Source organism: Lolium perenne, chromosome 5 (assembly GCF_019359855.2).
Source record: "Lolium perenne isolate Kyuss_39 chromosome 5, Kyuss_2.0, whole genome shotgun sequence".
In the NCBI taxonomy this organism is placed as follows: domain Eukaryota; kingdom Viridiplantae; phylum Streptophyta; class Magnoliopsida; order Poales; family Poaceae; genus Lolium; species Lolium perenne.
This window is the reverse complement of record NC_067248.2, coordinates 68,023,793-68,050,386: the sequence shown is the minus strand read 5'-3', so window position 1 is coordinate 68,050,386 and position 26,594 is coordinate 68,023,793. Positions and strand designations below refer to the sequence as shown.

Here is a 26,594-nt window from a genome sequence, read left to right as displayed (position 1 = left end):
GCGGCGTCGGGGGAAACGGAGCTGGAGCCGATCGGGGAGGGGGACGAGGCACCGCGCGGCCGTCGATCGAGCATGCAATAATGGTTGATAGATCAGGGTCGGTTGTTCTGGAACATATCCTTTGATCTCCAAATTCCAAGGTGCCTTTGCTTGAAAAAGTTAAAACTCATGAACTGGTGGCGGTTGGGTGCTGGTACATCTGGTGGCGCAGGGAATTAGCGTGAAAGGTGAGAATGTCAGTCCTCCGAAGAGTTCAGCTTTTGCTGCAGCAAATTTTGGTGCAGTCAAACATAATACTGTAGAGAGAGAGAGAGGTGAAATGGTCAAAACCGCCAAGGGGCCATCGAAAGTTAAATGTGGATGCTTCTTATCATGCTATGGATCTGGATCAGCCGGTATTGTCTTGCGAAATGACAAGGGTGAGGCCATAGCTGGTAAAGTTTGCCTGCTGAATAATCTGATGTGTTCGGCATCGAATGAAGCAATGGCGCTGTTAAGAGGGTTACAATTTCTTGAGCAGATTGGGTTTTCTTCGACGTATATTGAATCGGATTCTCTGGAGTTAATTCAAGCATGCAATGGAGATACTGAAGTGTTTAGTCCCTATACGACAGTGCTAGCTGATTGCTTTCAAATAGCCAGTAGGATGAACTTGGTGGTCTTTCAACATTGTCATCGGGAAGCAAATATGGTGGCTCACAATTTAGCAAAGCATGGGTATGAGACTAATACTAGATTAGTTTGGGATGATAGGTCTCCTGATTTTATTAGAGTTGATGTTATTCGTGATGTAACTCTGTTGGAGGTTATTTACCGAATATTTGAACTCAGAGCAGCAAGTTTTAGACGCACTCTTTTCCTTACCAGGGTACCGAAGGGGACTGGAAGGTTTTTAATGAGGCGGCTTGCTTGCTTAATATATTGATGTTTATTAAAGAAAACGGATTAAATTGGATAAAACGGATTAAATTGGATAAATTTGGTATATTTGAAATGGTTGGCTAAACTAGTATTCGGAAGAGCGTAACCTTGAACCGAAGGCGGGTTTCTTGTACTAATCCTGTCGTCTTCCCGACTGGCTTCCCCTTCCCCGAGTCTCCGGCCAATTCCATCGTAGAAACAGGCGCCGAGTCCACGGCCACCGCGCGGCCCCATCTCCGGCGAGCCATGTCCGGCGGAGGGTGCAGCGTCCGCGCAATCTGGATCCTCACGCCGCACGACACGGTCGCGTTCTCCAGGTACGCACGGCCGACTACGGTCCCACCTCACGAACCCTCGAGATGAAATCCGAGGCTTCTTGAGCCAAGATTCATCCCTTTGGGTCCCCGGAACTCACCTCCCCCCTCTCCTATCAGGCGGTTTGCGGTGGTGGAGAAGCGTTGGCGGGTCGCGTGGGAGGCTGAAGGGAAGGGGAAGGGCGCGGAGATGCCGCTGCCGGAGGACTACGAGGTCGCCGCCGCCTTTGCCAACCGCCGGAGAAGGTATTGTGCTTGCTTCATGGCTCTTGGAGTAGCTTGCTTTGGCGAATTTGTGTGGTCTTGTAAAATACAGATGCTAAATTACTCGTGTGGAAGTGAATTAGGTATTACGATATATTTTAGATGGCAGGGTCATGAACAATTGTTATTTCTCTTGAACAAAGGACAAATGTATGATGTAAAGGTGCTCATCTTAGTACTGTAGTTCATCGACTGAAACTATAACTGCATCAGCACATGTTGTTCCATGTTTATGATTTTAGAAATAGATGTGATAAACACTTGAATATGAACATTGCGCAGGGAAGGCACGGCACGCGGTTCTGGTATCCGCACAAGCGTATCAACTGTGGGATCTGATTCTTGGGTCGATGATCCAATTGCTCGCCACATTATATCCCTTCAGATCGACAAAGAGGAAGGGTGTGGTTTTATGCTGTGGCCAGTGGTTCTTCAGAAACGTGGAGGTTATTATGTCCTTGTGCTGCCTCTGGTGGATCCACAGTCGTTTAGAGCGTTCGAAAGCTTATTGAAAAGACCTGATTGTGGCAGTTCAGCCAAGGAGAATGGCAATCTTTCTTCCATTCTGCTCAATCTTCCGTGCATAACAGGGTAATGTAAGTTTGCTTACCTGGTATTTATGTGTGTTCTTTCGTGCTTCATTCTTTACACTAGCCCCCATTTTCTACTCATTTATTTTACGGAAGTATTTGTGAGTTGTATAATGCCATGAACCAATTAATGACCATTTTCAAATTTCATTTGGTCCGACTCTTATACTTCATGTTCCATCATAGGGCTTTTATGGTTGCAAATGTTATCGGGGACATAATTACTGGTGATGTTGCTGAACCGGAGGTGATTGTTAGTTCGGGCCCCTCTGTTGGTGGACTTTTAGATTCATTGACTGGAAGTATAGGTATTTCAGCCCGACCAAAACCTATCACTGCACCTGTTGCAGCCCAAGTTGCATCAGTTTCCTCGCCCGTTGGTGCTGCTCAGTCAGACTCTTTAAAAGGTGGCATAAGACCGTTTGACAAGGATTTACTCCGGAACTTCATTATAGGTGCTATGCCTTTTGGTGAGTAACTGAGTACCATTATAACATTTTGTTTTCTTCTATCATCTAGCTTCATTCATCTGTTAGTTGATTAGCCAACTGAGCTAGCAACATATATTTACAGGCACACCTCAGGATCTTAATTATGGCAATGTTACTTCAGTTAGAACAACAGGATTTTCAGCTGATCCTCTTCCGACAGACCAGAAGCAACCTGCCTGGAAGCCTTACCTATACAAAGGCAGGCAAAGGACTCTCTTCTCTAGCTTGGAGACTATAAATGCTGCACTCTATGACCGTGATGATGTGCCAGATTTCCTTTCTGTTTCCGGACAAGTGACCTGTAGGGCTGAACTGGAAGGGTTGCCAGATGTTTCTTTGCCACTGACTGGGTTAAAAGCTGCTCGTGTGGAGGTATCATCCTTCCATCACTGTGTTCAAGCTTCAGAGCCCAGTGGTGATAAGCAATCTCTCATATTTCAACCACCAATAGGAAATTTTGTTTTGATGCACTATCAAGCTCCATGCAACAACGATCCACCTGTTAAAGGATTCTACCAGTTGTCTATGGTATCTGAGAACGAAGGTGCTTTTTTATTTAAGCTAAGATTGATGGAGGCTTACAAGTCTCCGTTTCTTATGGAATTTTGCACGGTGACAATGCCATTTCCTCGAAGAAGAGTTGCATCATATGATGGAAATCCATCAGTTGGGATGGTTTCAATGACAGAACATTCAATCGAGTGGAGAATTGTTTCAAGTGGCAGGGGCCTCAGTGGTAGGAGCATTGAGGCCACCTTTTCTGGTACTGTTAGATTTCATTCTAAAACAACCCAGCGAGTAAATTCATTGTTTCAGTCAGTTTCAACCACAGCATATACTGAAGATAGTGATTGTGAGCAAGATAACACTAAGAATAGTTCTAACTTGGATGACTACCTCATGGAAAAAATGAACAAGGACCTTCCAGCAGTTGACTTGGAGGAGCCATTGTCTTGGCATGCTTATAATTATGCTAAGGTTTGTCCTTAACTCCTTATTTAAGCATGATGTTGTTAGTCTGGCTAGAAATCATGTTATGAATATGAGATAGTTGGGAACAATCAACAATCATACATCGTCATTATATTACTGACATGCCTGATTACTCTTGGTCATGTTGTCACGTAAATAACTTCTCAGCATAGTAGCTCTCTCAGTTGTTTTGTTCCTTCATATTGGATCATAAAGCAGTTGATTTTCATGGTATTATTTCGTTCGTATAATATTTATATCTGGGACAGAGTGCATATCCTGGAGCCACCACTGTATCATCTATGTTTTTTCTTTTGTACACCCATGAAGTCTTTTACTAATATCCATACAGCAGCACACTGCACACATCATTTTTGTTCCCGCTCAGACTTGTTTCTTTGAAATATTAATCGGCTATTAAATATTTTCCAGGTTTCTTTTAAGATAGTTGGTGGCACGTTGTCTGGACTTATAATCGATCCAAGATCTGTAAGTAACTTGTAACCTTTCTTGATCGCCTATGATGGTTTATCCTCCTTCCATCTTCAGTCAGTCAGTCAAGTATCTTAACACTGTTATCCCATTGTTGTCCTCAGGGTTGTAGCTCAATTTGCTTACTCGATGTTTTCCAGTCTAAAGTGGCAAAATGGCAACCAAAGCCTTTTTGGTTTCCGTTTCCGTTGGATTCATTTCCAGTATTAGTTATTACCATGTTTAAGAGATTACTTAATAATAACTCCCTTAAATATTTTGACATCCATAATTAATTGGTTATTTGTTCGTGTTGAAGTGGTAGTGCCTGATAGGTGATACATATTAAACTTTTCTTACAACCATGCTTTGCTCCCTTACATTTCCTGACCTTCATAATTAAGTGGTAATTTCGTTTGTACTGTATCATTTTCTCCGTGTTTCATTCAAATAAATGAATCACAATATACACCATGTTTTTAATACCTTAACAACCTTCTGCAGGTAACCATTTACCCTTCTGTTAAAGCTCCAGTTGAATACTCAATGCAGGTACTTTCTTATTCTCATTGACTCCAACTTTTGTTCTTTCAGATAGTCAATGTGCGGAAAACAGTTAGCTGCTTTCACAGCATATCATAATTAGTCTTAGAGAATATCACAAACAACATGAAGAAAGGCACAGAACCTGTGTAACAACACTCACAGGCTCCAAACTGTCTTAGGCCTGACCATGTACTGGCTAAGCCACACACGTGTAGCATGCTCTTTGTGTTTTCATACTCGCTTCACACAGAAAGGTTTGCAAGGTGGGACAATCCCAAACATGGGCATATTCTCTAGTGGGCTCAGATGTACCTGGAGCAGGTTGCAGATGCAAACATATGAACTTGGTTTCTTAGTGCTGAACTAGCATTTTGGTTTACTTCTGTTGCATAGAGCTATTGGCTAAGCGGACACATGAGAAACTTAAATGCACTTACAAACTTCAGTCGAAAAACAGTCTCCAAGTAGCTGGAGACAATTTTGAAAGGATTGACGAGAGCATCTGCATCCCTGCTTATTACCTCTTCCACCTAACAACCTGATCTGTTCATCTGTAAAACTCTCGCCTTCAGCTAAAACACAATTGACACTAGAGTAGCATCACACAAGATTGTTCCACGAATAAAATTTTAGCTTTTTATCCAAACATACAAAACTGTACTTGCATTACTATGTTTGTACTAATCTGTTATGACACCTGGGTGCTGAAAGGCGAAATTCAATGGGATAGTCTTTGGTAACATTCTTCTCCTTTAACAGGCCTCTTCTGGAGACTACATATTATGGAATACCTTAGGAAAATGTCCTACCGCAGCCTTGCCGAAGGAATCATGATCGCCAGTGTTCATCTCCAGGCATGGCCCTCCCTGGTTTTTTGGTTTTACCAGGGCTGTCCTGGCAGTTTTGTTTTAGTTCTTGTTGAGGAAATAGTGCTTCAAGTGGGAAACAACAAATCTGTACATCTTTTTTGTCAGGCTGTTTGATAAGCCGATCTTAGATTTCATGGCTCTATGTGATCTCTGGTCCATGGTCTCATTAGCAATAATTTTTCTATATCTCCTGGAATATTTTCATTGCATCTAAATTCGTTGCTCGTTGTAACGTTCTTTCTATCATCACCGTTCAATTCGCCGTCTGTTGAGAAGCTGGGGACAAGTTGACCCGAATTTGTTCCTTGTTAAATTATGTTGCCACTCGAAAGACGAGCTCAGACCATCTACTGGTGTATATGTATAGTGGAGCACAGCATTGTGCAGCGTCTTGTTTCAGGTTCACTGAATCGAGACAGAACTTTGTTTTTGCCATGTCATGCATGACGCAATAGATATTTTATAGTACTATTAGTCTTTTCTTTTCTTAGTACCCTCTCTGCTACTACTGGACTAGTACTAGAATGGTTTGGGTTCCATTTGGTCATTTCCACATACTTATACTGTATAGTGTTTCATGTTTGAGGCTGCTCAAGCAGAGAAAGTGATGGCCACTTTACAGAGAACAAAGCTGACTCCGCAACTTGTGCGGCACCCCCTCCACGGCTCCACTTCTATTTTGTTTGGAGGATCCTCAACTTTTACTATTGAACCTTTGAAGTTGACGATTTGATCATGTTGGAATTTTGAACGTGACATCTGATCCTGCTTCTTTGAATTCGTCTAAATTTTCAAAAATTACAAAAAGAAATCATGTAGTAGGAGATAGTGTTCGTTAGAACCCTATGCATGTAACTTTCATGACATGATATGACAATCTGCGACCCAAGTGAAAATGAGAATGACACAGTATTCAGCTAAAAAAAAAGAATACCACAGTATAAGCTAGTCGTAAAAAGTCAATAATTCTTAAAGATAATTGCATTTGAGTTTCTACTAAATGCATGTGTGTGTTTGATGTTTTTGATATTTCTTAAAACTTATAAATACTTTTTTTTATAATATTAACTCTTCCAATTTTAAAAGCCAGATTCTAAAAATTCAGAGGCTGCTGCCCAAGCAGAGAAAGCGACTGGCACACTTTACAGGGACCAAAAGCTGACCCTGTCACTTTCGCGCCGCCCCCTCCATCTTCCTAGAAATCGTAACATCCGCCAACACTTATATAACTTCCAAGTTCCCACCTCGCAGTGAGGCTTCAAACTGAAAATCTACCACCTCAAACTACCGAGAAATTCTGAACGCACCCCTTCCACTACCGGCGATGAGCACCACCGAGGGAAAACCGTCGCCGTCGCCAGACGCCGCTGCCGTGGAGGAGATGGCGCGGGCGGCGGCGACGTGGTGCGCGATGCACGGGCTCGTCGTCGGGGACCGCGCGGACCCGGTAAGGTTCTTGGCTCCTCGCCTCCTTGGTTCATACTTCCACGGAAATCAACCTGAGAAAACATTGCTGCTGTCCCGTCGTCTTGCAGAGATCAGGGACAGTTCCTGGAGTTGGGCTGGTCCATGCTCCAATCTCCCTGCTCCCATCGCGTCTGCCGGAGTCGTTCTGGGAGCAGGCGTGCGAGCTGGCTCCGATTTTCAACGAGCTTGTGGATCGTGTCAGCTTGGATGGGGATTTCCTGCAGGATTCCTTGTCTAAGTGAGTATCCTTGCCATGATAATCTCTCCACGTTTTCTGTCCAGAGCTCTACCTGCAAGTTGACCAAGATAAAGAAGCATACCAGCTCACAAGATCATGACAGTTACTCTTGTTGATAGGCCTTATACTTTTTAGATGTCTATGAATCAGATTATTGGTAATTTAGTAAAAAAAATTAGTGGAACTGTTGGACTGATACAGCGATACTTGTGCTTTCAGAACAAGGCAGGTTGATGATTTCACTTCGAGGCTCTTAGATATTCACAGGAAGATGATGGATGCAAACAAGGAGGAGGTGATTCGCCTGAGCTTTACTATTGAGTTAATTTCTACCTGAATGATAATAGATCCATCTAGTCTCTTGGTCAATGTTTTGGTGAATGCCATAACTGTACGGTACTAAGAAGTGCTGATTCTTTACCAGAGCATTCGATTGGGATTGCACCGATCAGATTATATGCTGGATTCAGAAACCAATTCTCTTCTTCAAATAGAGCTCAACACTATTTCAGTATCTTTTCCCGGGCTTTGTTCCTTAGTGACTGAGCTTCACAGGTAAAGTCCAACCGTGAATATATTCAGTATTTGCACTACTATGCTTAAATGTATCTGCATTATGCATTTACTTGAGAAATCTGGCAAGGAAACAGAAATATATTGTGCCCATGGTTCTTATGTCTAAAAAATGATTGCTACACATGTTGCATTGTTGTTTTGATGTTAAAAATATGTTTTATGTGCTTATTTACATATAAGTAAGAATTGCTAAACGCGTAAACTGCACAGCTAGAGTAGTAGGCATATTCGCTGCCCACTGAACATATTTATTTTGCTTTGGTATTTGAAATGAATGATTGTCCTGATTTAATCAGGTGTCACATTGGTAGAAAAAGTACTAATGTACAGCCCCCCTTACTGATATTGTTCAGCAAGTTGCACATTTCTAAATTAATGAAATAATACTAGGTCTTTATTAGTATCTTCAGCATTTGTTGCTAGTATCTCAGACGATAGAGATGGGCTTCAGGAGAAATACTAAACCATACACTGCCACAGATGAGGGAAGCTTTATTGTTTCCTGATTAATTCATCTTGATACATGCTTGTCACTCTATAGGGATGACTTGGTCCCTACAAAATAACTTCTAACTTAAGGATGGTTATCTCTATTGACTCTAATATATTTATGAGTAATAAACCAAACACAGGAGACAAATTATTCATCGAATTTCCAACTAATGCTTCACTAGTGGTCCTACATGAATTTTCCTGGCTGCCCCTTATAGACGTGTGGTATCGCTGTAAAGGGTTTCCGTTAATTGCTTCAAGTTCTGTCTTGGTGAAATGAAATTGAGAAATGCATTCATAGTATGTGCTGTGAATCCCATTTCTTACCAATGGATATTATGAAATTTTCTACTTCTTTTGTACCTATCAGGCCATTTCTGATTAGAGTTGCTTGGTCATCAATATGAGTAGTATATCAACTGAGAACTAATTGCTATGCAGGACTTTGATTAATCAGTATGGGAATTTATTGAGTCTAGACGCCAAAAGGGTTCCTGGAAATGAGGCAAGCCGTCAATTTGCTGGAGCATTGGCCAGAGCATGCGATGAGTTTAATGTTGACAGGTTCGGTACACTCTAGTTGAATCATGCATATTACAGATCTAACTAACTGAGTAACTGACACAGTTTTTTCATGGAATGTTCAGTGCCGTAGTTATGATGATTGTTCAGTCCGAAGAGAGAAATATGTATGACCAATACTGGCTCGTCAAATATTTGAAGGAATCATATCCTTTTATGACTTGATTTGATACTTCTCGTAATGACGCGAACTGTGATTTTCTGTATCTTAAGTTTGCCTTCGTTAAAATGTTGTTCCTTCCCATGCAGTTGTCATCTCTTGTCTGCCTTGCCATATAGCCTAGAGCTCAATCTTGCCATATGGCCACCGCTAGTAGTTCCAGTTACCTGCTTGTCTCCAATTCAATGTTTATGATCTTCTTCTCACTTTGTATGCTAAAAAATTGCATCAAGTCTCAACATCAAATTTGTGTTCCCTTGACAATTTGTTACACATGGCATAACAACTATTAGGAAAACCTTGTCAGAGGTGGAGGCTGAAGGCCAGGTTCTTCCTGATGGAACTCTTGTGGTGTATGTATTCTATGGGGCTTATTGATTTGCAGCTTGGCGCTTTGCATTTTAGCAGTATCTGTAACCCTGCAGTATGTTCATTAAAGTTCTTGGAAAATGCAGAGATGGCAGGAAGGTCGCTGTGGTGTATTTTAGAGCTGGTTATACACCAAATGATTATCCTTCAGAAAGAGTACGTTTATCCGTTGTTTCCACCTTTCAACACAGCATTTTTTGTGACGATTTGCCTGATTCAAAACAAAATTACCCTAAAAGTGTTCTCTTTGAGCTATATGTTATCATTTTAATCCTTAACATATCGAATACATCTACATCCTCCAGTTTATGTTGATTTCATTTTTTCGTTAATAGGGTCAACACTGAAGCAAATTTTGAGTATGTGTGGATCTGTAGCAATTGTTTTTGCTGCTAATCCATGGCATCTTTTTTTATTGTAGGAATGGAGTGCAAGGCTTTTGATGGAGCAATCATCTGCTGTAAAGTGTCCTTCAATATCTTACCATTTAGTAGGGACCAAGAAGATTCAACAAGAACTAGCAAAACCTAATGTGCTTGAAAGGTGATTCAGTTTTACACTACCATTGGGTGGAATGCACTTGAATATACCAGTGATGTGAACTGCATATTGCATTATGGGTCTACCTAAGTTCATGACTAAATGCTAGGTAGCAGACATGTTGTACTGTTGTTGCTATACTGCTTCCATTTGTGATCAGATCAATTATCAGTCTTTGATATACATTAAAAACCCATCTGACCATAATTTGTTCCTTATACAGGTTTCTTGAAAATAAGGAGGAAATTGCCAATCTTCGTCAATGCTTTGCAGGGCTATGGAGCTTGGATGATGAAGTTGTAGTCAAATCTGCAATGGAAAACCCTGACTTATTTGTCTTGAAGCCTCAACGTGAAGGCGGAGGTTTGTTTTTAACAGTAATATATGCATATAGTTTTTCCCATTTTTCTTAGGAAAATTCTCATTGTTTGTTGATACGCTGTATAGGGAACAACATATATGGCCTTGATGTGCGAGAGGCTCTAATCAGACTCAAGAAGGAAGGAGGAGATGCTCTGTCAGCCTACATACTGATGCAAAGAATCTTTCCCAAAGAATCTCTTGCTAATCTGGTCCGAGGTGGTGTTTTCCATGAAGCCCTCACAGTATCTGAGCTTGGGATATATGGAGCCTACTTGCGGTATAATCAGTGTTTGAAACACAAAGTCCGAGCACTAGTGCTCCTCATAAGATGGTGCTTTTTTCCGACAAATGGTTTATAACTTGATTTCTGATTTCAGGAACAAAGATAAGGTGATCATCAATGACAAGTGTGGTTACTTGATGCGAACAAAAGTTTCTTCATCAGATGAAGGTGGTGTTGCTGCAGGTTTCGCTGTTCTGGATAGCTTATACCTGACCGAAAAGGTGATACACACATCAGTTTGACATATTTCATAACAATGAACTGCTCATGTTTGAAGCGTATTAGCTCTAGGTAAATGGTTCTGTGTGATACTTCTTGGAAAATCTTAAAATAAGATAAGAAGGAAACAACCTTTGCTGTCATCCATTCGCTATATCTATTGATAGCATGCGGTCAAGGAAATCTGAATGATAATTTCGAGAGCAACTTAGGAGTAATCAAAACTGAAGCTTCATAAATATCCGGTCTATAATTTTTAGGCTTCTTTGGTACTAAACCTAATTGAACCGTTCATTTGGTTGTTTCTGCAGTGAGAAAACCTCAGGAATACCACCTACAAGTTCCAACCGGTATTGACCTACCATGGTTTTAGCACTATGTTGCATTGGTTGCAACAGCTGATATGTAAAGTAGCTGCACAATTTGCAGCAAGTGGCCATCATCATACACCACACCAGTGAAGAATAATTATATTATGTATGCACGACTTGTGTCTATACTAAATAATAATCTTTCTGAAAAAAACAGATAATGGAACTTATTATCTTTGAATCCCTCCTGGAGCGCAAGGCAGTTTATGTTGTGTGCTGTTAATGTGAGTTTCACGTGTCACCATTTCTCTTTCTTTTTAATCATATATGAAGAAATTATAAAAGCTCCCAAACATCTTTGATCTTGCCCCGGGCCTCTTCACTTGCGCCCCTAGGAAAAACAGAACGGCTGGCTGAGCTCATCTCTGGATCTTTGGTTCACACTTCCCAGCCTTATTATCTTGCTCATGCCCTTTGGAGCAATAATTATTCCGACCCCATCACTTGGGACAACAGCTGGGCATGGGCAGCCCGGCCCGGGCGACCCGGCCCAAAAATCTCGGGCTGGGCTGGGCTCGGGCTTGCAGTTTTTCGCTGTAGGCAAGGTTTGGACCGGGCTTCTCGGGCCGGGCCAGGCTTTTGCCTGTTCGGGCCGGATTCGGGCTTAATTTATAGGCCTGACGGCAGGGCCAGGCCGGACGGGCTCAGGCTTGGCATTTTACGTTCGGGCTTTTTCAGGCTTGGCCCGAAGCCCAGTCCGGCCCGAGTTTTGCCCAGGTGTAGGACAAACGGGTGCTCTTGTGGTCCTTCACTCAATTTTATGGCCATTTCCCGTCAGTTAATGGTTTGTCCAGATATATCTTGCATAAATATATTTTCCAGGGACATTTTGCCTTAATTTTTTAAATTTAGCCATCATTGGTGTTTCTTTAATTGGTTGAAAGTATTTGTCAAATGTAATATGTCAGGCAAAATGCATGGAAATATAGGTAGGCACACTATCATGCGGATAGCTAATCCAAATGTCTATCCGTAAAAAAACCTACTCTCTCTGTTTACTATTATAAGATGACTAGTGCAAGGAGACATCTTGTAGCACTCCGTAGTATGGGTGTGACTATTTTACTAGTTTCAGATGATGCCATCAAATCTTAATTGCAATTCATGTTGCAACTGATAACTAGCACGAATCACGAAGTAAATCAAATGGTGTAGAACTCGACTGAGCACGAACTTTAGTTCTCGTCTAGCTAGCACATACTTTAAGACATCATATTTTACTCTGATCCATATTTAGTTTTAGATACATCCATGTTACAAACAAATAGTAATATGAATTGGAGGGAGTATTTTAATTTATTTCACCCTGTTCTTAGGAGACACTGACCTCGTTCCTTTGGAAACCTTATGAGATTCTCTATGTTCAAAAACTCAAGAATTTAAATCTACCAAAATAATAGTGCATTATGTACAGAACAATTCGTAATCTAATAATCTTAATGCTAGTAAAAACTAAAGCTAGCTAGTAAATGGAAGTCTAAAGCTCTCAGTGGTCATCCTCGTCCTGACTGCTGCTGGACTTCTGGTAGGCGGCGGCAAAGACAGGGTTGCAGACATCCTCTAGCTCCTGGAGTTTCTCTGCGTAGTCGTCCGTCTCAGCGTCCAAGCCGGCATTATCGAGCCACTCGCTGACCTCCCTTGCCGCCTCCTCCACCCTTTCCTTATCGCCGCCGTTCATCCTCCGTCCCATCTCGCCGTCGACCGTCGTCCGCACATTGTACGCGTACGCCTCCAGCTTGTTCCGCGCGTCCACCTTCTCCATCACCACCTTGTCCTGCTCGGCGAACTCCTCGGCCTCGCGCACCATGCGGTCGATCTCCTCAGGGCTGATGCGGCGGTCGGCGGCGCTGACAATCTCGACCTTCTCCGACCTGCCGGTGCCCTTGTCCGCAGCCCGCACGTGGAGGATGCCGTTGACGTCCACCTCGAAGGTCACCTCGATCTGCGCCCTGCCCCTAGGCGCCGGCGCGATCCCGGTGAGGTCGAACTTGCCGAGGAGCCGGTTGTCTTTCGTCATGCTCCGCTCGCCCTCGAACACCATGACCGTCACCGTGGTCTGCCTGTCCTTGTAGGTGGTGAACATCTGCGCCCTCTTGGTCGGCACCGGCGAGTTCCGTGGTAGCACGCTCGCCATCACGCCGCCGGCCGTCTCAATGCCGAGCGTCAGCGGCGTCACGTCCAGCACCAACAAGCCGTCGTTGTCGCCCCGCACGATGCTCGCCTGCACGGCGGCGCCGTAGGCCACCGCCTCGTCGGGGTTGACACCCTTGTGGGGCTCCTTGCCGTGGAAGTAGTCTTTGAGGAGCTGCTGGATCTTGGGGATCCTGGTGCTGCCGCCGACGAGCACGACCTCGTCGATGTCGGCCTTGGAGAGCCTGGCATCCTGCATGGCCTTGTTGACGGGTGCCATGGTCTTGCGAAAAAGGTCGGCGTTGAGCTCCTCGAACCTTGCCCTGGTGAGCGGCTCCGACAGGTCGATGCCGTTGACCAGAGACTCGATCTCGACTCGGACCTGGTGCTGGTTGCTGAGCGCCCGCTTGGCGCGCTCGCACTCGCGGCGGAGCTTGCCGAGCGCGCGGGCGTCGCCGGAAACGTCGACGCCGTGCTTCCGCTTGACGAGCTTGATGAAGTGGTCCATGACGCGCTGGTCGAAGTCCTCGCCTCCGAGGTGTGTGTCGCCGTTGGTGGCGAGGACCTCGAAGACGCCGCCGTCGAGCGCGAGCACGCTGACATCGAAGGTGCCGCCGCCGAGGTCGAAGACGAGCACGGTCTTTTCCTCCTTCTCGTCCACCTTGTCAAGTCCGTAGGCGAGAGCGGCGGCGGTGGGCTCGTTGATGAGGCGGACGACGTTGAGCCCCGCGATGGCGCCGGCGTCCTTGGTGGCCTGGCGCTGGGCGTCGTTGAAGTAGGCCGGGATGGTGATCACGGCGTCCCGCACCTTCTCGCCGAGGTACGCCTCCGCCGTCTCCTTCATCCGCGTGAGCACCATGGCGCTGACCTCCTCTGGGCTAAACAGCCTCACGTCGCCGTCTTTCACCTCCACCTCCGCGTGCGGCTTTCCGTTTTTCTCCACGACCTTGTACGGTAGCAGCTTCATATCCCTCTGCACCCCGGCGTCGGCGAACTGGCGGCCGATGAGGCGCTTGGCGTCGTAGACGGTGCGGAGCGGGTTGGCGGCGGCCTGGTTCTTTGCAGCCTCGCCGATGAGCCTCTCGCCGGTGTCGGTGAAAGCAACCCAGGACGGCGTGATCCGGTTCCCCTGGTCGTTGGCGATGATCTCCACGTGCCCGTTCCGGTACACGCCCACGCACGAGTACGTCGTGCCCAGGTCGATGCCGATCACCGGCCCGCCGGAACCCTTGGTCGCCGTCGACGCCTGCGGCACCGCTCCAGCAGAGGGAATCGCCGTGGCCGCGACGAGCAGCACCGCGAGCAACATGCCCCGAACAGCTGCGACGAGCGAGCCATGGCGCCGGCGATCGCGAGCCATGGCGCCGTTGATCGCGAGCCCGTTCGATCGATCTTTTCTCGAAGGTAGCTAGCTGAAGTAGTACATAGCAGGAGGTGGTGGAGGCGCTTCTTTTATGGCGGCAGAACATACCGCGCGCGAGGGCGTCACGTCGTCGAATCGGAAGTTGTCTCCGACGCTGTCTGCTCCTCGGGAGCGTGGCGGCGGGGTGATCTGAGCCGTGGGATGCGATGATCGGGCGGATGTGAGCCAGGCTGACTACGTGACGTGTTGACGAGCAATTGATTTCATTGTTCGATCCGTTTCCAAAAAGAATCTGTTGTTGGCCGGTAAGGTTTAGAACTGGTACCACAGTTGTTTCGGACCTCACCAAAATTTCCGTAATTTCAAAATTTATCGCCAATTATATTACTACGTCTAAATTCATTGGATTCTTTAATTTTATTTGGCTTGAATCTAGACTGAAATTTTGGGGCGTGACAGTGAGGGCCCGAAGCACCTGCATATGGCATAATGAATGTTTTCTTGAGACATACAACTGGATTTCGTGCAAAAGTTATTACAAAATCATCAAGAAACGCAGGAATTCTCAACAGCTCAATCCTCCAGAACTGGATCCTTCCAGATTACAATATTCCCAACAATTGGGTGCAAACAAGTGATGCTAAATCACCTGAGTGTTGATTCTAGTGCAATGCTGAACCAGAAGAACCTCTAACCAGATGAATAGGCGGGTTTCGCCCCATCGTCCACATTTCGTTTTTTCACAAGGTGACCAACATGGAAAAATCAGAGGCATTTTTGTTTACAACATCGCCAGCGTAGTGTGCAGTTAGCTTTTCTTAGTATTTTGTCTCAATACTGCACGCAACGGCCTGCTCCACCACCACCGCAGCCGACTTCAGAGGTGGGCAGGATTGCATTAGCAATGATGTTGAAGCTCATGACATTCATTATCACACACCAAAACATTAAACCAAATCATAACCAATTTGCATAAATCACAAACTTTGTAACCAGATGCTAACATTCTTTAAAGAAACCAGAAGCTCACATTCAATTAGTTTGTGCATATATTTCAGGAATACCAGCTACAAGTTTCAACCGGCATTGACATACCATAGATTTAGCCTTATGTTGCATGGGTTGCATGTAAACGGTCTGCTTGAGGGGAGAAAAGAAGAGACCAGGGAGAAAAACCCTAACCTCCCTCCCGTGGCGCTCCCCAGGGCGCCGCCGGGGGGCCAAGCCCAACCACCACAACCCCTACCCTCGAGCAGGCTCCGTCCCGCCGCTGCCGCCGCCATCTGCCGCGGTGGCGGCGGCCCCTGGCGCCGAAGGTGCTGGGGTGGAGGAGCGGCGACGGCTCTTCGGTGCGGCTGGGGCGGCATCGGCGGATTTCGGCGTTGGCAGAGGTTGGGGCGGCGTCCCCAGCCTGGCGGCGCTACTCGCTGATGGTGGTGGCTTCGCTGCGGGTCTAGGTCCCCCACCTAGGCCCGTCGTCCTATGGCGGCGCGGAGGGGCGTAGAGCGGTGGATCGATCAGCGGAGGGTTGCGGAGAAGGCGCTACGGCGGCGGTCCTCGGTGGTTGCTGCCCGGCGGTGGCCTCAGTGCAGTCGGTGGCGGTGCGACCAGGGCTGATCGCGACTGTGTAGCCTGCTGGTTCCCGCACCCCAGGGTCGTTCGTCTTGCCGGATCTCCGGTGTGACAGGCGGCGAGGATGGCCGTTTGCGTGGGGGCTCGGCCTGTGTAATGGCGGTGGTCCTAGGGTTCCTCACGCGCCAAGACGAAGACCTTCTGGAGGTTGATCTTCTTCATCGAGCCGGAGTGATGAGTTCCGGAAGGCTCCGCCGGCGAATGGAACAGTGCATCTTATGTCTGGAGTTCGCTGGATCGGGTGGTATTCGGTCGCACGAACCCATGCTTTTATTCCGACCGTTTGGTTCTGGAGGGAGCGGCATGAAGCTTTTTTTCTGTGTTGACATCAAGTGACTATGGATCCATGATGAAAGTCGGAAGAAGAGAATTTCATGAAGGCCAGAGGGGAGGACTAGCTAAGGGAGGTTCAAGTCTCCGCGCTGTTGAGGGGCTTGCTTGGTGTCTGGACTTCACAGCAGCAGTATGAAAGTGAGGGCGACAACACATGTGAAGCGCAGAGTCCTACCTTTCAGGGTGAAAACCCAAGGTCTGGCCTTAACTGGTTGTGTCTGGCAGTGACCTTGGTGGAGGCATTGTTTTGAGAGTGATGACTATCTTCAGGGTGAAAACCTAAGATCTTTGATCGGGCGACGACGGTATTGGAGCACTGTTTCCTTCTTGGAGACGTCGTTTTTTTGGAGAGTCTGCAATTCAGGCGTTGTCATGGTGGTGGATGTATTGCTGTTGTTAGGCGTTGACACTGTAGCGGGACTTTTGTTTCTTAGTTTTCTTTTCCTTTTTTTTGCTGTGTGCATCTGTAGTGCCATTAGGGTGGTGCGTTGTTGCAGAGGCCGGGTGTAATTGGTATCTCGATATTAATATATTCCCTTTATCGAAAAAACGGTTTGCAAACCAGGCAGAACGTGACCTGGGGAAGTTGAGATTGGGAGCTATTTGTATATTGCCTGAACCCATGTACTAGAAGTATGATGTAGGAGTACCACAGTACCAGCAGCTATTGCTTCAGTTGTAATGTGCGAGTTGGCCCAGACTATCGAGTAATAAAGCCCTGATACATTAAAATACCAGCATCATTTCACAAAAAAACAGACCAATCAAATTTTCTTTTCTAATCCTGCCAGCAAACAAAATGTTTGCAGGATAGAAGAAATGCCATGTCATCCTGATTTCGTGCTATCATGCACAATCGACATTGTTATTTTACTATGCCCAGGACATACGGACAAGAAATCACACAATGCAATAGTTGTAAATAGACCAACCAGCCAGCTGGAATAACAGAATCGTGGATCACTCCCAATAACACAACACATGCTATTCTTCCTAGTATAGCAGTACTTCTTAACATATGTGGGGTTCAGTCTTAACTCTGAAAATTGACAGATAATGAACAAATACATGTGTGATTCCCGTTTTGCTATCCTGACTCACCGTAAATGAGAAGAAAAGAAGAGGGAAATATAACCATCCTCTATTCGAAAATCTTCTCACCAGTTGAGAAAATCAAGAAAATGACTGCACTAAAAATACAGAGGTATCATGGAACAAAGAAGACTGTTTTCCATGTCTCGGAACTTGTTAGATCCATGTTAGATGCCTTTGAAGCCTCCAGAATATTTCCTGTGAGGCCAACACCAACTATCCCAGCTAATGTCCCGGCAGTATTTGAAACCCCCATCACTATGCCGGCAAATTTTGGAGCAACATCCATATGATTCACCGCAAACCCTGCTCTTCCCAGAGCCAGAAAACCAAGAGATACCGATGAACACATCACAGTCCCTGAGGGCGTCCCAAATGAAGGAAGGGCCATAAGTGCAACGGCCGCAACAACAAACCCAATGGTGTTCAGGAGCTTCCTTGTCTTGGTAACTGATAAAATCCTTTTTGTAATCAAGTGATCAGCAACCACTCCACCAATATTAGAGAAAATAAACATGTTGAAATAGGGAAGCATCTTTGAGGATCCCATGTCCTGGAGGCTAAGCTTAAGGGCTAGTTCGAAATAAGTAGGCAGCCAGTTCATGATAACATACAAGGCATAGTGGAAAGTGAAGTTGTTCACGACAATTGCCCAAACAGGTAGACTGAAGATAATCCTTCGCCATGGTATCTTTACAGTACGAGGTGCGACAACCCCTCCAGATTGCGCCTTAATCTTCTCTCAAGACGCTACCTTTGGCATTGACATTTTTGGAAGGTCAGTGCGAGGTGGCTCACTGGAAAACTTGAACCAAATTACAGACCATGCAACTCCAAGTACCGCTTCAACAAAGAAAACAGATTGGGGTCCCATGTGCTTCACCAGACTTGGGAAAAACAGCATGCCACCGGCTGCACCGAGGTACATCCCTGAGGTTGTTAAAGAAACTGAGCGAGAGCGCTCCTGCGGTGGCACCCATTGAGCTAGAACAGTGTGAATAGCAGGAAATATGAAACCTTGTGCTACACCAACAAAAAGGCGAGAAAGGACCAGCATGACTACTCTGTTGGGGTCCAGTGGAATTAGACCACATATCAAAGACCACAACATGAACGACAGCAGCAGAACACGTCTACCTCCCAATCTCTGAGCTGCCCATCCACCAGGAATTTGTGACAAAACATACCCATAATAAAACATGGATAGTATCATGCCCTTGTTTGCTTGATTCACATCAATTGCATCAGCTGCTACGGTGTAAGCAATAGAGAAACCCACACGTTCAATGTAACAGACATTAGTGCAGATGAATGTCAGCAATACTATGACATAACGCCTTGGGAACTTCATTCTCGCCATTACCAACTAGAGATGAACCACTAAGTGCTGGTAGCAATCTTAATCAGGCCACCACTTGCTGACCTCCCACGAGCAATCACCAGGATTTACCATAAACCTGTCTTTCTTCCTTCCATCTCTTGGGATAATAGGATCTGAAACAGACAAAATACTGATCATTCACCGTTATGAAACAATGTGGGGGCTTCTTCAGCTGTACTTCACACATCCATAGCAGTTAACTGATCTTAGAAGAAATTCAACACAGACAAAGCACTATATGCTGCACATTAACTCAAGAGACCTGCTGGATGGAGAAAACAAAATTACTTAGTTAGCTAAATCAAACTATGAATGTGAGAAAAGGGTTAGAATCCTATAGTAGCCTGGACTATACTCTGATGCAAACTGTAACATGCAGAAACATAGTCTAGACTGTCACATCATTTACATTCTAAGAAAATGAAAGAAAACAATGCTAACAGATCTTGGATTCTGGTGCCCTTTATGCAGGATACATGTTAGTGTCGGGACCTGAACTGAGTAATGACTGAAGTTCATCTTACTCATATCACTGTACCATAGTGCTAAGTGTTTTCCTCAGGCATTACAGAACCAAGCTTGAACGTGAGACTGTAAGAAAGAACTAACTAAACAACCAGTCCCAAGAACATGATGTCTACGCTATTGCAATGTGAGAAAAGAGTTGGAATCGTACACTAGCCTCAACTGTGCTTTGAATGCAAACTGCAATTTGCAGGACATAGAGTTCAGACTGCCACGGCCTCTACATTCCAAGAGAAGGAAAGAAAACATGCATATATAATCTTGAGTTTTAGGTCCTTTTACGAAAGAAATATGTTCAGGTTATCAGGTAGATGACTGAACAAGGCCATCGGTACCTAAGCTGATTAACCGAGTACTGACTGAGCTTGATCTCACGCGTATCCTTATACCAGTATACCACTAAAATGCACCGATGCGGATAGGTAAATTTGGCATTTTGGAAAGTGCCAATACGTGGATAAGTTTTACTATTTTTTAATTCACAAAAAAGTATGTGTATAGAAGCTAGGAACGGCAGATTACCTTCTTGTTTGCTCTCCTGAGGATGCCGAAGCAGCACCAAGCCTCTCCAATTGACAATGCTGAAGCCCTGTTCCAACTCCAAGTTCCAAAGGGGTAGAATTAGACTTTTAGTGAGTGTACAATGAATATGGAGCAGCAAATCAAATCATTGGTTAGCTGTACATCACCTTTAGTAAGGCAATGGCAGGGACGGCCTGTTTAGAGAGCGCCTTGGTCGCTCCCCGCGGGCGACCTGGGTGCTAACCCCATCCGCCAGGAGAAGCTCCGCCTCCAACCCCGTCCCCCGCCGCCGCCGGCAAGCGTCGCCCGGCAAAGCTCGCGCGGTATCTCCCTTTCCCGCTCCATTGGCGGGCTGCGCGGGGCAGCTTCGTCGGCCGGCGGCGCGGGCTGACGCCTGGCTTTGGCGCGGGCGGCGCGGGCCTCCCGCTGCTGCTCCTTGGCCGGCCACGCTCAAGCGAGCGCTGGTGCAGTTGGGGCTGGTTGCGCTCAAGCGAGCGTCGGGACGGGTCCTTCACGCTCAAACGAGCGGATGGCTTCAGAGCGGACGCCGAGGGTCACGGCCTCGGGTTGCGGCGGTCGCGACCGGCGATTGTTGAGGCGCTGGTCTGGCTTTGGCTTCGTACTGCGCAAGCGCGCTGGCGGTCTGAGAGGTCTGTGGTGCGGAGGAGGCATGGGGTCGCTGTGGGCAGGGCCGATCTGGGCTTCTATGGGCCCACGGCGCGGTTCCTCAACGGCGTGGTGGCTGGTGACCGAATCTTCGAGGGCTCCTGTCCTGATCTGGTGCTCCGGCAGCTGTTGGCTGCGGAGTGAGGTGCCGTCGGGTGTGGGCGTCGGGTGGTCGGCGGCAAGGTCCCATGCTCTGCTGGTTGCGCGCCTTCTACGCGAGCTTCAAGCGGGGCTCGATGGCGGAGATGGCATGTCAAGCGAAAGCTTTGCACCTATTTTGAGTAGGTGCCGATGACGGTGGTACCCGTGGGTGCCGTTCTCCTTCTTGAAGGCGTCTTCGTGAGCTACATCTCTTGTCGTCGCGGGTGTCGGTGGTCTCCGGGTGAAAACCTCAGCTCCCCGGGAGCGGGCGACGGCGACATCTATGTCGCTACCTTCTTGAAGGCGCCGTCTTTGGAGGCCTCGACACTTGTGGTGTGGCAGGTTTGCGTCAACTAGGCATAGTTGCCTTGCAGCTGAAGTTGGTGGATGCCGGGGCAGCGGCTCCGGACGGTGGATGGTGCGTCGAGGTGGCGGCCTCGAATGGCCTTGCAGCTACAGGCATATGGGGTGTGGTTGTGGTCTAGCAAGGCAAGGGTGGTGTGCTTGCGCTACGTGGGTAGCGAGTCCGTCGGCCCGGTCGACGCGATCAGAAGGTCGGTCTGGCTGGCACGTCGGGGCGGCGGCTCCGGATCTTTTGGCGCGATGTTCGTGGTCTACGGATGGTCGTCTTGTGTAGTTTGGGCTACGAGGCATCTAGACCGTGCGGCGTTGCAGCTCATGACTGAGCAGGGGAAGCTGGAGCGGCGGCTCCAGGCACGGATGTGTTTGTTTTGTGCAATGCTGGCCTTTTTTTTCCTCAAAAACAGGGTCGATCTGTACGGTTTTTGGACCCGGTTTTTCTTATAAACTGGGTTAACCGGTCGTCTTGACCTTCTTCTCATTGCGATGAATATAGCAGTTCTCCTGTTGTTATTAAAAAAACAAAAGTAAGGCAATGGCACCAGGAGTGGGCCTTGGGTGGGTGCTGCCGCCGCCTGGAGTGCGAAGTAGAGATCTATACCGCCGGCCTGCCCCCGTGCCTGGCTGCTGGCTACTGACTAGCCTTCTGTTTGAGAGGGCCAGAGGGCTGAGGGTCGAGTCGGGGAGCGGGGAGGAACCGAGGAAGGAGAGTACCAGCCTGCAGGAGTTCGTCGCCGGCTCAAAAGCGAGCTCAAGGAGCGGAGGGGAGGGAGCGGTGGTGGTCTGGTGAAGGCCGGCAGAGGGGAGCAGCGCGTCCGTGGTCTCGTGGAGGCCAGCGGCGCGGCGGTGGTCTGGTGGAGGCCGGCGGAGTGAGCGGCGCGGCGGTGATCTGGCGGAGGCCCTCGTGGACGAGGGTGAAGGGCAAAGTTTAGGGACTGGGAAAAGATCCAAGTAGGAAACCACCTCGGCATTTCTCGGCCGGCCGAGCGTACGGCGCAATCAAAACGGTGATCCAGGTTTCCATCCGTTTTAGGTTCGTTTGATTCGTAAGATAGAAAATCATAAAAATAGGAAAAATATAAAATTAGAATGTCCTGGCTACTTAAATCTTAGAGCATCTCCCAACAGACTCACGCCGCTAAATTAATCGCCGAAATGCAACGTGGAAGAGGGCGCGGGAACCTCCATCGGACGTGCGAAAAAACCGCGCCCGCTAAAATTTTAGCGTCATCCTACGCGTTAAACCTGCCACGCGCGCATCCAACCGCCAGAAGTTTCATCCGCGTGTCGCTTCGCCGACCTCCACCTCGCTCCGTGTCGCTACCGCCGCGCACCACGTCGCTCGCACCGCCGCTCCACCTCCACGTCGACGAGATGCCGCCCCGCCGCCGCTCGAGCTCCGGCTACCGCGGCATCCGCGCGCGGCCGAACGGCACTTTCTACGCCGAGATCCGCAGCGGCGAAGAGCGCATCGGGCTCGGGACGTTCGAGACGGCGCACGAGGCGGCACGCGCGTACAACGCGGTCGCCTAGCGCCTCGGCCGCTCCCGGCGGTCGATGAACTTCAACGACGTCTAGACGCGGCATCAGGCAGAAGCCCTCGCGCCGCCGCCACCGGCCGTCACACACGAGACGAGGCAGCGCGAGCTCGAGCAGCTCCTCGAGTGGGCGCGCCAGTTCCCGAAGGACGTCGCCGCCGCGATGGAGGCCTTCTACGACAAGAAGGAAGAGGAGAAGGCGGGGCTTATAGCAGCGAAGAAGGCGGAACGGGAGGAGAGGAGGGCGAAAGGCGGCGGCGAGGAAGAAGGAGAGGGAGGAGAAGGCCGCGAGAAAGGCGGAGGAAAAGAAAAATGGCGCCGGCCCATCGACGATGATCGTCGACTCCTCCTCCTCCTTCGAGTGGACATCGACTCCAGTGTCATCGACAACTCCGGACTCCTCCGACTTCGATTGGGATTCCGAGTAGCTTAGGCTAGTTTAAAAATAAATTTGGTTGTAGTCGAAGTTTGCAATATATTTTCATATTTTCAGTTTATTTTTACGTTTTGTTTGATCTATTTCGTATGCAAATGTGTGAAATGTTGTTTACCGTGGTTTTTTAGCGCGTTTGCAAATGAGACAACTTGGCGCTGTAATTTAGCGCGGCGGTTTAGCGCGTCTGCAAAAGCAGTCGGCAACGCCGCGCGCTGTATCCACATACCGCACGCTGTAAACACAAATTTACAGCATTCCATTTAGCGCACCTGTTGGAGATGCTCTTATGTGAAGATGAAGTTTGTTTGATTGTAGCAAAGGAAAAATTTTGAGGTATGATTTCATGTTTTTTCCTATAGAATTTACACTACAAGATTCTTATAGGATTTGTTCTTGTTCCTATGAATCAATCAATATGTGTAGGAAATTTTCCTATAAGATTCAAATCCTACACAATTACTGTAAAATTCCTATGAATCAAAGGAACCCTTAGTCCTATTCCCCCGGAGGCTGTGTGCGACGCAACCTCTGGGTCGCGCGTCGTCCAATCCATTGGATCTCTCGGCTATTAGCTCGCCACATCGCCCAACTCGCACATCCAAAATGGTGTCATTTTTGGCATGAATTGTTGATATTAGCAAGTTTGTTAGCTTTTGCTACCTTATTGGTTTACTACTGCTGCATAATTATGTACTATTTGCTACGTCATACTTGTAGTAACAGTTCATCGAATTTGCTGCAGGGCGTGATAGTTTACTCTCTAACATGCATGGGATGTCCATTTTTGCTATATAGTTTGCAGGTAATTTTGTTGTTTTTCTACTAAATTATATGTAATTGCTATGTACACTACAAGAAAAGTTGACATGGCCGACGAAGTTGAAGTCGCGCCGTGGTTGTTGGTGCACCATGGCCGACGATTTTTGGTCTCTGCGTTGTGCATGTCAAAACATTTTTTTTCTCGTTTTTGAGGCCACCTAGCCCGACGAAAACGGCCAAAACGTCGCGTATGGTGGCCCGGGACGTGGTGCATCTCGAATTCTCGGGTTCACCGGGCGAGTCAACGCAAATCCGCACCGCCCAGGGATGTAGGGCCCAGATGGCAGCCTCTCTGGCATTGTTTTTTTTCTCGATCGCGCCATCTCGTTCAACGCTCTCCGATCGAGCCATTTACGATGCAGGATCATGGGTCCCGCATGTCATCCTCTATGAACCAAAATTTTTCTATTCTTGGAATTTTTTTGACCCCCTGATTTCTGGCTACTTCCTTTTTCTTTTGATCCCTTGACGCCTTGGAAACGTTGAGACCGCTGCTGCTAATTGGGACCCGCATGTCATCCTCTATGACCAATCAACTTTCTTTTCTTGGAGTTTTTTTTGGCACCTCAAATTTGGTCACTTGCCTTTTTCTTTCGATCCCCTGCCGCCTCTCAAACGGTGATACCGCTGCTGCTAAATGGGACCCGCATGTCATCCTCTATGTACTATAAAACTTTCTTTTTTTGGATTTTTTTTGGAACCTCATATTTGGTCACTTGCCTTTTTCTTTCGATCCCGTGCCGCCTCTCAAACGGTGATACCGCTGCTGCTAAATGGGACCCGCATGTCATCCTCTATGTACTATAAAACTTTCTTTTCTTGAATTATTTTTGGCTCCTGATATTTGGTCACTTGCCTTTTTCTTTCGATCCCATGCAGCCTCTCAAACGGTGATACCGCTGCTGCGAAATGGGACCCGCATGTCATCCTCTATGTACAATCAAGTTTCTTTTCTTGAATTATTTTTGGATCCTGATATTTGGTCACTTGCCTTTTTCTTTTGATCTCATGCCACGTTTGAAACGTTGAGGAACCTGCTGGCTCATAGGACCCGCATGTCATCCTCTATGTGCTATAAAAGTTTATTTTCTTGGATTTTTTTTCACCCTCTGATTTTTGGCTATTTCCTTTTTCTTTTGATCCCCTGCCGCCTTGGAAACGTTGAGTAAGCTGCTGACTCATGGGACCCGCATGTCATCCTCTATGTACAATCAACTTTCTTTTTCTTTTGATCTCAAGCCGCATTTGAAACGTTGAGACCGCTGCTGCTAAATGGGACTCGCATGTCATTCTCTATGTAAAATAAAGTTTCTTTTCTTGGATTATCTTTGGCTCCTGATATTTTGTCACTTGCCTTTTTCTTTCGATCTCATGCCGCCTTTGAAACGTTGAGTAAGTTGCTGGCTCATGGGTCCCGCATGTCATCCTCTACGAATAATAAAAGTTTTCTTTCTTGGAGTTATTTTTGACCCCTAATTTCTGGCTATTTGCCTTTTTCTTTTGATCTCCTGCCCCCTCTGAAACGATGAGGACGCTGTTGGCAGGTCGGTCCCACATGTCATCCGCTATGAACAATAAAAGTTTCCTTTGATGGATTTATTTTGAACCCCTAATTAATTTCTGGATATTTCCTTTTTTTTCTTTTGATCTCCTGCCGCCTTGGAATCGTTGAGGATGTTGCTGCCTCATGGGTCCCGCATGTCATCCTCTCAGAACGGTAAATGTTTCTTTTCTTGGATTTTGTTGACCAAACGACTTTTGGCTTATTTTTTCTTTCGATCTCCTGCAGCCTTTAAAACGTTGAGGATGCTGCTGGCTCACGGGTCCCACATGTCAACCTCTATGAACAATAAACGCTGAGGATGTTGCTGCCTCCTGGGTCCCGCATGTCATCCTCTCAGAACGAAAATGTTTCTTTTCTTGGATTTTTTACCAACAGATTTTGGTTTATTTTTTCTTTCCATCCCCTGCCGCCTTTAAAACGTTGACGACGCTGCTGGCTCATGGGTCCCCGATGTCAGCCTCCCCGTACAAGAAACATGTGATATCTTGATTATTTTGCAGACAATAAACAGTGTATTTCGCTCTGAGCTATTGCAAACGGATAACTTAAATCTTTATTTTTACATAAACAAACTTATATGTTGAATCTCCTTGTTTTGTGTTTTTGCAAAGCATAGGACTTTCCTATTTTTTTAGAAAAATCCGAACTTTCCTGTTTTGGAGTGGGCTGAAATTGTACGAGTCAAAAGGCCAAGCAGGATAGTTCGAAGGCCCAGATGTCCAGATGCAGCCCAATTGAAATCTTTCTTTTCTTGGATTTTTTTCACCCCCTGATTTCTGGCTACTTCATTTTTCTTTTGGTCCTGTGCCGAGACCGCTGCTGCAAAATGGGACCCGCATGTCATCCTCTATGTACAATAAAATTTCTTTTCTTGGATTATTTTTGGCTCCTGATATTTGGTCACTTGCCTTTTTCTTTCAATCTCATGCCGACTTTGAAACGTTGAGGAAGCTGCTGGCTCATGGGTCCCGCATGTCATCCTCTATGAACAATA

The 26,594-nt window shown here is 46.8% G+C and overlaps 3 protein-coding genes and 1 pseudogene across 3 annotated transcripts; 2 read left to right on the top strand and 2 right to left on the bottom strand.

The window, feature by feature from the left end:
• Positions 1–1,054: 1,054 nt before the first annotated feature.
• LOC127319626 (AP-5 complex subunit mu) lies at positions 1,055–5,624 on the top strand. The gene is made up of 8 exons (XM_051349601.2): positions 1,055–1,238; positions 1,356–1,481; positions 1,782–2,090; positions 2,276–2,559; positions 2,663–3,558; positions 3,985–4,041; positions 4,528–4,575; positions 5,329–5,624. Exons 1-8 carry the CDS (start codon positions 1,168–1,170, stop codon positions 5,401–5,403), a joined length of 1,866 nt encoding a protein of 621 aa, XP_051205561.1. The 5' UTR covers positions 1,055–1,167; the 3' UTR covers positions 5,404–5,624.
• A 1,056-nt stretch (positions 5,625–6,680) lies between these two features.
• LOC127319627 (glutathione synthetase, chloroplastic) lies at positions 6,681–11,279 on the top strand. Its single transcript, XM_051349602.1, has 13 exons — positions 6,681–6,885; positions 6,974–7,143; positions 7,363–7,438; positions 7,568–7,698; positions 8,653–8,775; positions 8,859–8,940; positions 9,227–9,306; positions 9,409–9,478; positions 9,744–9,865; positions 10,086–10,225; positions 10,310–10,502; positions 10,603–10,729; positions 11,039–11,279. Exons 1-13 carry the CDS (start codon positions 6,763–6,765, stop codon positions 11,039–11,041), a joined length of 1,440 nt encoding a protein of 479 aa, XP_051205562.1. The 5' UTR covers positions 6,681–6,762; the 3' UTR covers positions 11,042–11,279.
• Positions 11,280–12,584: 1,305 nt separating this feature from the next.
• Positions 12,585–14,588, bottom strand: LOC127319615 (heat shock 70 kDa protein BIP5-like). Its single transcript, XM_051349591.2, has one exon. The coding sequence runs from the start codon at positions 14,586–14,588 to the stop codon at positions 12,585–12,587; it is 2,004 nt and encodes a 667-aa protein (XP_051205551.1).
• A 2,913-nt stretch (positions 14,589–17,501) lies between these two features.
• On the bottom strand, positions 17,502–22,195 carry LOC127319607 (probable anion transporter 7; annotated as a pseudogene).
• Between the last annotated feature and the right edge of the window lie 4,399 nt (positions 22,196–26,594).